Consider the following 15,444-nt stretch of genomic DNA (forward strand, 5'->3'; position numbering starts at 1 on the left):
CCAGTGGGGTTATTTCTGTGCCTTTCTGAGAGTATACCTAACCCTGCACTTTCCTGCTACACGAAAAAGGACTTGTTGGAAGCGCGTTTTATGCAAAATACAAATGAATGGGGTTAATGGTAAAGAAAGCACCTGTTGGTTCTCAAGGCCGGATGCGCAGTTGATCCGTCCGCAAAGCCAGAGTGCTGACAAGTTGGCCATTGCCAGGCCGCAGGAAGTAGGCCGGATGCGCAGCTTATCCGTTCGCGAGGTCAAAGCACAAACATGTTATCCATTGCGAGGCCGCAGAAAGTAGGCCGGGGGCACAGTTGATCCTTTCACAAAGCCAGAGCGCATTCAAGTTTGACATCGCCACGCCGCACGAAGTATACCAGATAACTCTATCGCGGGACTGGGGTTCAATCCGCACTAAAGGTGTCGAAGCAATGCTAAACGTTCTTCTGCCCGTGGTGATTGTGTTGGCTCTTTACCTGTGAGTATTCTTCTGGGCCTTTGTAATCCTGTTGATGTCGAGAAGGCAGAATGGGCGACGCATATAGTCGTGGTCTTCCGCGTGAAAGTCTCGCTGGGAATTTGACACATCTCGCTACCACTGTTTCAGGAGAGAACGTGAACTGAAAGGCGTAATAACTCATGTAGCAGCAAACCATGCAAAGCAAACCGAGCAAACAACAAAAATCCTGATAACAAAGTTCCTGATAACACGCAGATGGCTCATGCAGTGCGGGAAACATCTGTTCATGAATCCTCTAAAGACGTCTGCTACGCCTACGACCCAAGGAAAGCGGCAATGGTGGTCAGTGGGTTGCATATGTTGATGACTTCCACAAGCTACCACTAGAAACAAGGTACAACACAACGATCAGAAGAGAAGCATGCTTGACCTATCACATGGAAGAGCGATAAGTGCGGGATATGCTATTTTATTGCCACGACTGAACCACCTCAGCCAATTAGGCGTCACAACTACTCAAAACGCTCCATGTTAGCAAGGTTTGCTAGAGCCGTTGAAACTCTGCCTCAGTGACAAAATTATATTCGATTCCAAACGGCAAGTAGGCAATTGTAGGAACGTTGTTTCCGAACGTGGACGCATTACTGCGGAGTATGAGCCTCATGGATATGTTTATCACAAAGCGTTACGCGGATAGAGAATATGCTGCTGAGACGCCCGTTAACGACAGGTTCCCAATAGGGGTATTGCCGAAAACACACTGCACTAGAAAGAATTAGGTTGCTTCACACGTTTTTCTTTGCCAGTCATAACTAAAAACCCCCTTAAAGTTGTATACCGACAGGTTCCCAATAGGCGTATTGCCGAAAACACACTGCACTAGAAAGAACTAGGTTGCTTCACACGTTTTTCTTTGCCAGTCATAACTAATAACCCCCTTAAAGTTGTATATGTTTATCACAAAGCGTTACGCGGATAGAGAATATGCTGCTGAGACGCCCGTTAACGACAGGTTCCCAATAGGCGTATTGCCGAAAACACACTGCACTAGAAAGAATTAGGTTGCTTCACACGTTTTTCTTTGCCAGTCATAACTAAAAACCCCCTTAAAGTTGTATACCAGCTTTCTTTAGTAGACTGGGCACCGACAGAATCTTGCAAGTACGTGAGCAAGGCTCACAAACGGTTTCTGTCTATTCTTGCTAACGTATATGCGCATTCTTTTCTAGTGAAAAATTAAAAAGGGGGCAAGGAAAAGTAAACCTGGACTGCAGGCGAGTGCTTTCAAATGCTACGCAAGAAAAACATGCACATTAAATTTACGAAGTTCAAGCAAACAGAGGATATTGTTCAATTTTTAAAAATCAGAATTACTGTCACGAGCTTTCTACGAAATGTTAAGCCTTTTATTTTAATAATCTGTTCGCTAACGCTCATATGGCTCGCCCTGATGAGTTGTGAAACATGTAACATAGTTTCTAATTGCACCAAACTCAGCAAATCATATATAGAAATAACGTATGATGGCAGAGTTCTTACAGAAAAGCCTCTACCAGAAGTCTTTAGTTCTTATTTGGTTAACCTTGCAGAGAGCAAATATAATAAGTTTATGCGTCTTACATATCCGACTTTAACAGAGAGAGCGCGTTCTTTGCTTCAACTACCAACAGTTCGATTCACTTAAAGTTTCTGGGAATAAAACGTATTTAAGCTAGACACATTGGAAGGCTCAATATAAACTAATAAAATCTATTTAAGAAAGTATTTCGTCCGTTCTTGCTCACATTGTTAACTTATCTACAACCTCTGGCATAATACCAGAACGTACAAAGTGTGTAAAGGTCGTGGTGATACATAAAACCTGCATCAAGGACAATTTTTTTCTTAAATTACTGATCTATTTTGGTCCCCTTATCTTTTCCAAAGGATGAGAAAAATTATTTCTGCGAGAAAACTGTTTTTCTGCATAACACGGTTCGATGTCTTATTAACGAAAAAAGAAATGACAATACAGTCGCTTTATGGAAAGGAGACAACTATGGGTATTTTCGTAGACATTTCTAATGCCTTCTGCTATTTAAATAACCATACTGTTTTAAAGGAAATAAGACGCTTGATTTTCGGGCCGAACAAACGAGTCTCTTGGAATCTTATTTCACAAAAAGGCAGCAATCCAATACTATAAACAAAAAGTTTTCTAAACCTGAATCTTTGAAAGCCGTTGGTCCTCATGGCAGTGTATTAGGACAGAAAATATTGAAGTTATGTTATTTTTTAACATCAATATCTCCTTATCTTCACTATCTATCCACACGACATGAGCATTTATACATGATCTGTCAGCTTTTATAAGCTCTGCATTGCATACAACGCCAGTTTTCAGAAGTTACACCAATCGACGCAAGCAAACTCTACATATCATTACTTAAAAGGCAGGAGCAGTCCTATAACTACGGCCCCTAAAACAGATAAGTTGTAGCGTTCACGCCCTCGTCGGTACAGACAAAATTACATTTGTTCAACAGGATCAAGAGCTAGGTGCCATATTTAACGAACGTTTGCATTGTATCTCCCACGCGGAGCACACTTTTGGTGATTTTGCGAAAGGATTTTACCAGCTTGACTTAAACATCAGATATGCACCTGCCTTCCTCGGCGATGTGGTATCTGCGGTAGTCGTGTGCGCTCTTAATAATTTCGGAGATAGCGAAGAAATAGGACACTGTCCTTACTTCACGCCGTATATAATTACCGCACTCATGCATATACGAATGACTCGGTTTCTAGTCCAGCTTGCTCCATGGTCATTCCTTTGAGACAGGCTAGTATTGACCAAATAAATTTCCATCAGACAACCTCCACTGGGGCAGAATTCACCGCTCTTTACGCGGCTGTGCATTACATGGTATACAAACACCTCATAAATGGGTTGTGTTCTGCGATTCTGAAGCTGCCCTACAAAGTCTCAGTTCTGCTTTATGCCATGAAGACACCGAGCAACTAGTAATGGAGATAAGACATCTGAAACACCGGTCACTGGACGAAGGTCACGACATCATCTTCCAGAGCCTACCAGGACACAGTGGCATTGTTGAAAACGTCGAAGCTCATACTCCAGCTCGTAGTATCGCAATGGTGGGCTCTCCTGCCTGTGAGAACAGCGGCTGCGATGAGACAATTGAGCACCTACTTTGTTACTTCCCTCGGTTTTAGTTTGACCAGGTCCTCCTGGCTGTAGCACTCCGCCGCTTGGATCCTGGTTCCCTTACAGAAGCCAAGATTCTGGGTCCTTCGTCTAAACCTTATCTCTTTTGAAGTTCTTAAAAGACGGAGGATGAGTTCAAGGCTATGAACTGTCTGCGTGTGTTTGTACCCTGTTAATGTCCTACAAACACGTCAAACAATGATCTCCATTTTCCCTCTTCCTTGTCTCCCTCTCCCTTCTTTTCCCTTCTCACGTGTAGGGAAACACACTGTGTGTCGCCTAGTTATTTTATTTATTTAGAACATACTGCAGGCCTACAGTAGGCCCAAGCAGGAGGGGCGAATACATAATATATGCACAAAAGAACAGGTTTAGCAAAATTGAAAAATGTTAAATACAAGTTGTAACACAAAATACAGCAATAAATACAAGGCTCAGATGCAAAATACAAAAAGTAAACGTAGAAATAAATGGCTCTCAAATTAAATGCTGTGAAGAAAACATAGAGTCAAAAGAATGAGCTCTGGTTAAGAGATCTGGCGGACACCTGTTCCACTCCTCAATGGTGCGTGGAAAAAATGAGTATTTAAAGGCGTTAATCCTAGCACTGTAAGGGGTTAATGATTGTGTATGATGATTTCGTGTTTGGCGCGTAGTGTTAGGTTTGAGGAAGGGGTCTGCATTCATAGACAGTTTATGGTTTTTTAGTAAGAAAAGTAGTTTCAGTCTTTGAATTTTCCGCCGCAGCTGTAATGTTTCAATACCGTGAGTTCGCATGAGGGTCGTTGGTGAGTCAGTTACACGATACTTTGAAAAAATAAAACGGACGGCTTTGCGTTGAATCATTTCAAGGGCCTCGATGTTACGTTTAGTGTAGGGATCCCAGACGGTGCACGCATATTCTAGTGATGGTCTTATTATCGAAAAGTAGGTTAATTTTTTAAGTTCAGGTGGGGCAAGTTTTAGTTTATGTCTAAGAAAGCAGAGTTTACGAAATGCTGAGGAGCATACGTTTGATACATGTTTATTCCAGCTAAGGTTTTTTGTTATTGTAACTCCTAGATACTTGTACTCGCTCACTTCGGTCAGAAGGTGAGATGAAATATTGTAAGTAAATGAGAAGGAAGCCTTTTTGTTAGTTATCGTCATGTATACTGTTTTCTCTAAATTTAGCTTCATGTCCCATTTATTACACCATGTATGTATGTTCTGAAGATTGGAGTTTAGTAAAACTTGATCATCTTGGCAAGTAATTTGGTGAAATAAAACGCAGTCATCTGCAAATAATCTAATTTCAACAGGGGTAGTTATAACGTTAATAATGTCATTGATATATATTAAAAAGAGGAGAGGTCCGAGGACGCTTCCCTGTGGGACGCCTGAAGTGACCGGCAGGTGGTTTGAATAGCAATCATCAATACAAACAAATTGTGTGCGGTGAGAAAGGTATGAGGAAATCCAACGAATTATGAAATTAGGGAGACCAATAAGTTCAAGCTTGTAAATTAGTTTGGCATGAGAAATAACATCAAAGGCTTTGCTGAAGTCTAAAAATATAACATCCATTTGACCAGCGCTATTTAGTACACTTGCAAAAGCATGAATGACAGAAGTTAGCTGAGTGACAGTGGAAAAGCCTTTTCGAAACCCGTGCTGATGGGAGGTAAGTACCTTGTTATCGTTTAGAAATGTAGTAATGTAGTTAGCTATGATATGCTCAGCAAGTTTGCAACATGTGGAAGTTATTGATATGGGACGATAATTAGCAATCAAGGCAGGATCACCCTTTTTCAGCACGGGCACAATCCGCGCTTTCCTCCAGTCGGAAGGAATGTTTCCTGTTTCAAATGATTTGCGGAAAATAACAACCAGGAACTCTGTGATGGCTTCTGCATAACGGCGCAAAAAAATATTTGGTATCCCGTCAGGTCCAGCGGACGCTTTAGGTTTGAGGTTAAGTAGCATGGAGAATACGCCAGATGAAGAAACAATGTCGGGGGTCGAGTTGGGAGACATGGTACTGGGTTGAACAAATAAACTATGATGGGAAAACACACTCTGAAAATACTTATTGAATGCCTCAGAGATTTGCGATTTATCAGCAAGCTTCACACCTTGACATGAAATGCGCGTAATTGCTTTTTTCTTTTTCGATAAAAATTTCCAGAACTTATCTGGTGAGTCACGAAGAAAATTTGGCAGGCTATGCTGAAAGTAATTTTGTTTAGCCTGGCGCAAAGCGCTTGTGAAGTTAGCCTGATGTATTTTAACTATATTTCGACAGGCACCCCCACGCTTCAGACGTTTGATTTTTTTTTTCAAATGTATTATTTCTCGCGTGATCCAAGGAGTTTTTTTACACGTTTTCTTTGTTCTATTAGGAATGTAGTTATCAATGCAGTACGTACAGATTTCTTTAAATTTATTCCAGAGTTCATCAACATTAGTTCCTCGAAACATGTCAAGGTGTAAGCTGAAGTAGTCTAACACACTTTCATCATTAGCTCTGGAGAAGTTTTTCACGGAAATAATTTTTGCAGGTTCACTGTCGACATATTGTTGAATGGGACAAGTAAAAACCACCATGCAGTGATCAGATAACCCAGTTTCAACTGAAACAGTAAAACGTTCTGTTTCTTGGCTGAGAAAGACGAGGTCGAGAATAGATGCAGCTTCACCGTGTATGCGCGTTGGGTGCTTAACTCCCTGTTGCAAATTATGAGTCAGCATAATATCACACATGTATGAGGCATTTATGTCATTGTTTGTACTAGGGAAGGGACTATTCCAGTCAATATTTGGGAGATTAAAATCACCGACAAGGTATATTTTATCACGGCGAAATTTAGACATGTGATCGGCCAGATCACATAAATATTGAGGTGGTGAATCAGGTGGTCTGTATACAGCAAAAAGCACAAACGATCTACCCCCGTACGACAGTTTTAAAGTCACACTTTCATGGTTAGCTATTTGCTGCAACGAGTGTGCCTCTGTGTTTTGATTCACCAGGACCGCTACTCCCCCTCCACGTGTTGCTCTATCACGGCGAAAAACTTGATAAGAGCGGGGGAAAACAGTTTCATCATCAATATCATCTCTCAGCCAAGTCCCAGTTATAACTACGGCGTGTGGATTGTGAATCAACAAGATAGCCTCCAAAGCCTCCGATTTATTTACAATACTACGTGCATTGATATTAAGTAAGCGAAATTCCTTAACACGAGGTTGTGAATGTCAGTCTCTGCTTTGATAACTGTTTTTATCAGCGAGTTGAACTCTGCTGTTATCGCTGTCATCCCAGGTGTAAAGCATTTTTTCGATTCGCAGCTTGTCATTTATCAAGGTAACTTTTTTTCCTTCATCCCTTTCTGTTTTCGCGCTGTCCCACAGTAATTTACGCTTCCTAAGTGTGTTTCGTGAATAATCGTTCTGTATTGAAACATTACTGCCTTTTAGTTTCGAGCAGTTTTTAAAGAGTTCTTGCTTTTCGTTATAGTCCTGGAAGAACACAATTACAGGGCGGTTTGTTGCCTTTTTGCCCAGCCTGTGTATTCTGCCCACAGAACTGCAAGATACATTAAGCTTTTCTGCAAAAACTTCAGTTAGAACCTTCTTTTTCAAGTCAGCCTCAGATTCCCCGGGTTCCTCTTTTACTCCAAAAACAATAAGGTTTGAGCGGCGGCTCCTGTCTTCTAAATCAGTTATTTTCGCCTGGAGTTCATATATTGTTTGTTCTAGAGTGTCAATCCTGTTTATCTGCTTCTCCAAGGCTGTAAACCTTAGTCTCATATCATTCATGAGTTTTTCCATATTGCTCTGTTGCTCTCTCAAAGCAAAGGCCTAGCCACTTCAGTGGCTAGGCCTTTTTGCCCTTTAAGTAATTCTTTCAGCATTTCACTAGTATCCGGACCGGGATTAGTTTCAACGTCTCCACATAGGAGCAGTTTGCACATACAAAAAGCATTGTAGGCAATTTCAACGAACTGCTGTGGGCACGGCAGGACCAGAAGACAGCGGCAATCACTTTTAACAGAACAGTAATCGGTACTAACCTGCACAAGGCAGAAGAGAAGCTTGTGAGACCACATGCCTACGCTGGTTCCGCCGCGCCCACTGAAGACAAATTCTTGTCGACGTTCTTTTAAAGGCGATTCGGACAAGGTCACGTGGTGGCTAGGTGGCGTTTCAGGCTTGATGTCACGCGGGAATGGACAATCAAAAGGAAGAGGCTCCAAAGGTGACGGTGCAGCCAGAGAACACGTGTCGGTTGCTGATCCATTTACTGCAGTCGTTGATGCGGCAGAACTGTGCAAGAAAACCTGCACAAGGCAGAAGAGAAGCTTGTGAGACCACATGCCTACGCTGGTTCCGCCGCGCCCACTGAAGACAAATTCTTGTTGACGTTCTTTTAAAGGTGATTCGGACAAGGTCACGTGGTGGCTAGGTGGCGTTTCAGGCTTGATGTCACGCGGGAATGGACAATCAAAAGGAAGAGGCTCCAAAGGTGACGGTGCAGCCAGAGAACACGTGTCGGTTGCTGATCCATTTACTGCAGTCGTTGATGCGGCAGAACTGTGCAAGAAAACCTGCACAAGGCAGAAGAGAAGCTTGTGAGACCACATGCCTACGCTGTGGTCTCACAACTTCCCTTACTTTACGTTCTTTTTCCTCTCTCTCCCTCGGAATAAAATATATTTGCTTAAAAAAGCTATTCGACAACATCATTTTTACAGCTGCACAAGGTTTTAGGTTTTGCTAAATTTTCTAGCTACCGTTTGATAACAAGAAATAACATATACCGAAGTTCGATAAAAGGACGTTCTTAGCGCTCTTTACTTTTACACGACACAGTTCTCTCTTAGAGACCAGGATACAAAGTTATAGCGTTTTGAATGGTATGCCATGGATAGATAAGAAATTAAAATCGAATGAGCAGGTTTCTAAATTAATTTCTTTCACAATGTATCGACATAGAAAAACTCAAACTAGTCGAAACTGAAACATATCTGTTGTATTCTGGATAAACGTGTGTGATGAACAGATTACTCTCCAGTGCCAGAACTGCGTTATTGTTTTGGGAGTTATTATTGTGCATAAGTGTTTTTCTTCTGACGCTTATGTAAAATTATTTTTTATTTTAGTTCTTTGTGCTTTTTTGGTACACTGTGCGCCAGCGATTTATAAGGGCACAGAGACCATATCGGCTGTCTTTTATCAGCTTTTTGTTAATCTGCTCTGCATTTCTTAGAAAGAACCGCAGAAATAAAAATTTGATTCGGTAAAATGTCACATGCATTCCAATGAAAGTGGTTCAGTTGAAATGCCTTTGTTTTTGGACATCTTAAAGCAAGCGTTCTGTCTCGTTTGACTCATACAAGCATTCGGAACTTCTTAATGCCACAAGAATAAGCTTCTTACAACGGCTTGTTTCAGCTGGCGCCGAAGAAACTTCTCGCTGTTCAAAAGGCTGGGAATTCCCGGCCCAGAACCGAGCCTGATATGGGGAAACATCATGGAAATTAAAGCAAAAGTAAGTTTCTATTGTTATAATACATACGACCACGTACTGCAGGCTAAACTGTTGGAATAACGCACTAGCTCGCACTTGTCACTCACACTTTCCTTACCATAGTAAATATCGTATACATTCATTAAGAGTTCAAAGCATGCTTTGCACAACATATGCGCGTAGAAACCTAGTGGTTTGGTGTTCATTTTAACAGCACAGAAAAAGGAGGCCCAGATAAAGTCCGCTTTACGATCGTTTCTGAGGCGCATGCAGATGCGTCCTTGCGACTCTGTGCACGGGCGACTGAGCGCACGGAGCGGGAGAGGTGGTACTGTACGATCAGTTTGCTGCTTGCAACCGATGCGGACGATTCCAGCTCTCTGAGTGGTTCGCCGGCCACTGCCGCCCGTTTGGCGGCACAAGCATGTCTTGTAGCAAAACATGCAGATATATTCCGGTAGAAATACCCGCATTGATTGTGGCTCACTCGAGACATAGAGACATGTTTTGCTGCGAGGTTTTTCATCGAAAGTAAGACCGACACTGACGTCCGCGAACGAATTCATGACAACCAACTTTGCAGCACAGCAGGCGAGCTTTATCTAAAACAGCGTCGTGGAAAACGACAAACATTTGCGCTATTTAATGACAAAAAGGCATCACACTCCGATCGTGTACACTTCTCGTTTGATAGCTGTAGTCGTCTAGTCTCATCTAGGAACCGCCAATAGGGGTATTTCAGGTAATATGAACCAAGGATCTAAGAAAGTAGCGCACCGTAGTCGGGCGAAATCAACCACATATTGTTTCCCGTAGTGTGGCACTCTTCAGAATATTTTTTTTCAATTTCGCTCAATTACTTAATTACCTAAGATTAATTAAGAAAATTTTATATTATTCCCTTTCGGGTCACGTGCGTTTCTTTAAGTTGTAGAGGGTATTAATGGAGAAGCGATCCAGTTTTTTGTAGCAGCGCACTGCTACGTGGTCCTTTTTTCCGGGATTTAAAGAAAGCCCGCGAAATGTGAAAAAAAAAACCACGCGACTGCGCTCATGCGCTACCGTATTACAGCGCTCCCAACTGTATTTGGAATGAACGAAACGTGTGTGCTGACCACGGCCAAGTGAGCGCTCGCCACTCGGTCCGACAGCATGCTAAATTATAAAAATAAAAAAACGGAGGCTACTTTGAAATACGCAGCTTCACTGCTTTCCCTTCCGTTTTTGTTTTATTTATGCGAAGACTCAACAGGAACTCCGTCTTAATTGGCTGTCGATAGCCTACTTATCATTTACCACAGACCACGGCGCGCGCTTTCCATGTTCAGGAAGAATGTCTTCACGCACTTTCAAGTCTTCTGAGAGCGGCGTCGGCCGCTCACTTCGAGGCGGGAAGCGCACATGTTCGTTTACTCAGGACGCGCTTGGCAGTGCTACAATACGGTAGCGCAAGAGCGCAATCACGTGGTTTTTTTTTTCATATTTCGCGGACTTTCTTTAAATATCGGGAAAAAAATGACCACGTAGAAGATACGTTGGTACGAAGAACTGCATCGGTTGTTTCGTAACCCCCTCTACAACGTATCGAAACACATGTGACTAATGTGAATAATAAAATTTTTGCATAATTAATCTAAGATAAATAAGCAATTAAGCGGAATTTTCAAAATGCTCTGAGGAGCACCGCCCGACGGGAGACGATGTCTTTGGTTTCATGCAGCTCCGGTGTGCCACATTTTTTTTTAATCCCTGGTTCAAGTTACGTGAAACGATCGTATATATAAAGCCGTACTCACAACAAGCTAGGGCCGCCGCTGTGGCTCAGTGGTTGTGACGCTGGTCTGCTGACCCGACAGACGCAGGTTCGATCCCGGCATCGGTGGTCGAATTACGATGGAGGCGAAATATTAGAGGTCTATGTACTGCGCGATTCAGTGCACGTTAAAAAACCCCAGGTGGTCGAAATTTCCGGAGCCCTTCACTACGGTGTCCCTCATAACCTGAGTCGCTTTGGGACGTTAAACCCTCATAAACAACAGTCTAGGATTATTGCCCCCTAATATCGGAAGAGTCCCCTCATTGAAAGCTATGCTATCCCCAAACGTGCGGTAATGATTTCAGAACGACGACGCGATTCTTGTTGAGAATTCTCAGGGCCAAGGACATGGACTAGAACAAGCTAGGTTGGCAGTACGTTATTCAATTGTTTTTAATTGCAACCGCAAATTCACGTTTAATTCTCAAATAGCAAACAAGAAGTAAAGGTTATTCTGTCTACCACAGTGCACTTTTTAAATGTATTTAATTGCCTTTATTTTGCAGCCTTTTCATTATTCCACCCACAGTAGTTGTCACTAATGTAAAGAGTCCTCCTTGCTGTCTCCCCACTTAAATGCCATTGCAAAAGACACTTATCTATTCACTGATACCAGAAGTGTGTGCCTGAATTATGCATGCATTAAAAGCTAACCATATTTTAGCACATTACTTTAAATAAGAATTCAAATTTACTAGAAGACTGTGACGTTCCCAATAGTTTGTAATGTGTAATGAGAGTTGTAACTGCAGCAGTTCTGCATTTTATTCAACTGTGACCGTGCAATAATACTGATTTCTTTCTTTCATGCTGTTCTGTCCACTATAAAAGCCTATGCAGATATATCACAGTGTGGCTACAGTCAAAGGGACCAAGCCCTGTCTCACTGTGCTTAAATGCACGGTTTTGTTTTTGCACAGTGACAGCGGGCTACCGCCTTTATTTTAGCAGTCATTCCTAAGCGCATATTGAAATAAAAATTGCATATGCAGCAATGAAGCTGTACGCACAAGCCAGGAGAGTTGGGCTCAGAGGCAATCAATGTTGGCACATTGGTTGGCTATCAGCGCAACAAGCTGAACAAGCTGGCATGGCGCCTGTGTAACTCCAAAGAATTCTTAAAGTACCCATGTGAATACAAAACAAAGAGGTTTGCTTAGTATTGTGTAAAAGGCCATATGATGCCAAGATAAAGAATTTGGTAAACTGGCTTACAGGTAGAGTAAATGCCAGAACCAGTTTACATGGTGACTGCTCCGGATATGTTGACCATGCATAGTTGTTATTGCAAGCATAATTTGTTGAAATATATCTACAGGATGAACGTTATAACCACTCAAAATGCAATGCAATGAAAACTAAAGCATTCAAGTGTGTGTGGTATATACATGGTTGTGCCCTCCTATATCTTTACAGTGATGTTTAGGACTTTTTTTCTTACCAGAAAAAAAAATGAGTGGTTGTAACAGGAATTATGGTTTACAAAGCGGCGGGCAGAGGTGAGCATTGTCTGCACCACTTGTTACGTACAAAAATACTGCTGTTAACTCTAAAATACCTCTTTTTTATTAGCTACCTTATTAACTTGTGCATTGATTTTACTTATTTTGTATGATTGGTTTCATTCTTGATAATCCTGATTTCGTCCCTGCTTCACTGTTGCAAAATCCTTTGTTGTCTTTACCCTAAATATCAGGGAGCAGAATGAACATATGAGACATCCCATGTTAAAATAAGGACCCTGAGAAAATAAATTGAAATGACATGGTCTCCTGTTGAATAGTTAAGTCTTAATAATCCGGATGCATCTTGCGACACAAGCCGAAGTACAAGTTTTTTTGTCAATGAACTTTGCTGTTTCTGTTCCTGAAGCATATAAAACCTGTATCATACTAATGCGTAAAGAAGAACACTGCTACTTCGTGAATCTACCTTTTAGCAGTTAGAGAAATGTAGCAAGTTCTGAAATACATCTTTTAGCGTTTTCCGTCGTTGCGACCGAAACCTTAACCTTAGTTCCTCTCACCGTGTCTAGATACCATACCAGCCCCTTAATTTACAGCTTGGCGGTAGGTATCACCGGAAACACGTGTTTTATTTTCGTGTGACTTCGCAGCTGTGTCAACGATTTGATCGCTTTCCACGTGCAGGGTTCAGCGACAGCTTTTTCTGACTGGACGAAGGAATACGGAGACATTGTGGGGTGAGTATCGTTCTCGCGACGCCAAAAGCACATGCTTTAGCGGATTTGTGGCGTCTATCTTTTTGTTGCATGCGCCGCAGCCATCCTCTTACCTCCGCCGCTCAGCACTGCAGGTGTTCTGTCTCCGCGCTAGACTCGCGTTTAGAATCCTGCAGAGCCATCTTGTGAGTGACGCTCTGGTGCGCAAAAATGAGGGGGCACTTTGACGATCTAAAGTGCGAAAGCCTTTTCGGGCCGATTTTATTGCCTCTGTTGCTGATTGCGAATGAAAGACCACGCTTCTGTTGCCAATTCTTGTCATTCTACTGAGGCATTTGGCTGAATCATTCTGCTCATGTATCTTCGCTGAATTACATCATGTGTGGCTCGAAGTTGTCAGGCGCCAAGCGCATGCGCAGTGGGAACCAGCGATGACGTCGTCAGTTTGATTGCCAGCTATAGTGGGAAAGAATTTTGGCCGACAGTATGAGCCATTAAAGGCTTTCGCCTTCAGTGGCTTCCTTATCTCATGAAGCCTTAACAAATGTCGTAGCACTAGTAGTGGTAATATTAGTAGCAAGTTTAGTAGAAGTAACAGTAGTAGTGATTTATTCACATAAAATTGAAAACAAAAAATGCAGTTGATTTGCATGGTTGGCCAAATGCGAATTAGGTGCTTTAGCACTTCGGTTTCGGTTCGAGGTTTGGTTTCGGAATTCAAGCAGGCATCAGTCAAATATCGCCGAAATCGGCCAGTGGAGGCCTGCTGCCCGCGCACTAAACCTGGAGAGGACATATAGGCTCCGCCAGATGCGATGCTATTTATGGGTCAGTGCCCATAAATGTGAAACTGGTCAATGGTTAATTTGCATTCATAGATTCCTGGGTGTCCTCATACCCCTTCCTGGCGCAGTGGTGCAGCGGTTAAGCGATGCCCCACTGCCCTGCGATCGAAGGTGCTGCCACCGGTAGGACATTGGAAGACCCAGGCTGCTCTTCCCGTGGAACCTCTCGCAATCAATAATTAATTTAACTGCCACCTGCCAGGACGGGCAGTTTGTACACCATCTGGTATGTGGGTTGGGAGGACATCACAAGGTCGCGTCACCAAAGCTGCCCGCCTACAACCTAGAGGGGCAACCGAGACAGACACACAAACATAGTGGCAAAATTAACCAGCCGTGTCGCTGAACAGCCTGGAGGCAAGCCACTTATACTTAGTGGCACGGGGCGGTACAGCTTTCATTTCAATTCGTTTTCTTAGTCCCAACATAGTTTTAGTGGCATATTCGAAGGGGGGGTCTTAGTGCTAGCGCATTAAAGTAGAATAAAATCAACCATAACCATATTAGATGCATGTTTGTAGAGCTTTAGTGCCAGAGGTAACAAAGTTTAAAACCGGTATGAAGCACGTCTTTCTTACAAATCGAGGAGGTATGACGTTCTTTGCAGCCCTGTTTCCATCAAAAAGGTAGGTCGACGAACTGATCACTGTGATGCCCAAATGGCCTGCGAGAACTCACTGCCAGTGTGATACGAACACAACTCTTCTTCCAATCACAGGTGGCCTCTTACTGAATTCTCACCTCCGGAGAGATTTTATTTTCGCAAAAAAGCTTCTCGTACTAGCTAGTGTATCACAGAGCGCATAGAACTCAGTACGCCGCCTTCGAAGGCATCGCTGCAGGTCCTGTTGTGGTCCCTTTCAGAACTTCTTCCAGGAAACCTGGAGCCGCTTCCCGTCTGCTGCTATGGGAAGCAGAGCGTTTTCAGGCGGGATATCAGCTCGTGAAGGTCTCAAAGGAAGAAATATGTGCAGGCAGCGGTCAAAATAAATGCTGCATCACGGCCGAATCTATACATTCTGCGTCCCTAGCGTTGTAACGGATACAAATAGTAACTGAATTATTAAGGCGGAAGCCTTAAGTGCCTCATCGTTGTAAGCAGAAGTTGTCGACAGAAATGTCACGCTTTTCAATTGGTCGAAACGGTCGTGAGCTCACAGTGCGCTAATTTCAAACCGGGCCAATTGTACTTTGGCTAGTAACCATGCAACCACATAAAGGGATCGTATACTGATGCTCCAATTAAGTGGGAATGAGTTTAGTTAATTGCTTAATCACTCAATTAGCCTAATTAATCTTTCTAATCAAGCCAGATAAATAAATAAAACCGAGTAGGAAATTGGTCGAGTTCGGGAATCGAACCCCAGTCTCCGGAGTGCGAGACGAGCATGCTAACCACTCCGCCATGCCAGCTCGATGGTTTGGAATAA

The 15,444-nt window shown here is 42.8% G+C and overlaps 1 protein-coding gene across 1 annotated transcript in view; it reads left to right on the forward strand.

Moving 5' to 3' along the window:
- Positions 1-425: 425 nt before the first annotated feature.
- Positions 426-15,444, forward strand: part of LOC149344175 (cytochrome P450 3A9-like) — a 54,128-nt gene continuing 39,109 nt past the window's right edge. Inside the window, exons 1-3 of the mRNA XM_089542567.1 lie at positions 426-472; positions 9,096-9,192; positions 13,138-13,190. Of these exons, the coding sequence (XP_089398693.1) occupies positions 426-472; positions 9,096-9,192; positions 13,138-13,190 (197 nt within the window). The remainder of the gene's footprint in view (positions 473-9,095; positions 9,193-13,137; positions 13,191-15,444) is intronic.

This window comes from Amblyomma mixtum, chromosome 5, assembly GCF_055824585.1.
Source record: "Amblyomma mixtum isolate Tamu chromosome 5, ASM5582458v1, whole genome shotgun sequence".
Classification (NCBI taxonomy): Eukaryota; Metazoa; Arthropoda; class Arachnida; order Ixodida; family Ixodidae; genus Amblyomma; species Amblyomma mixtum.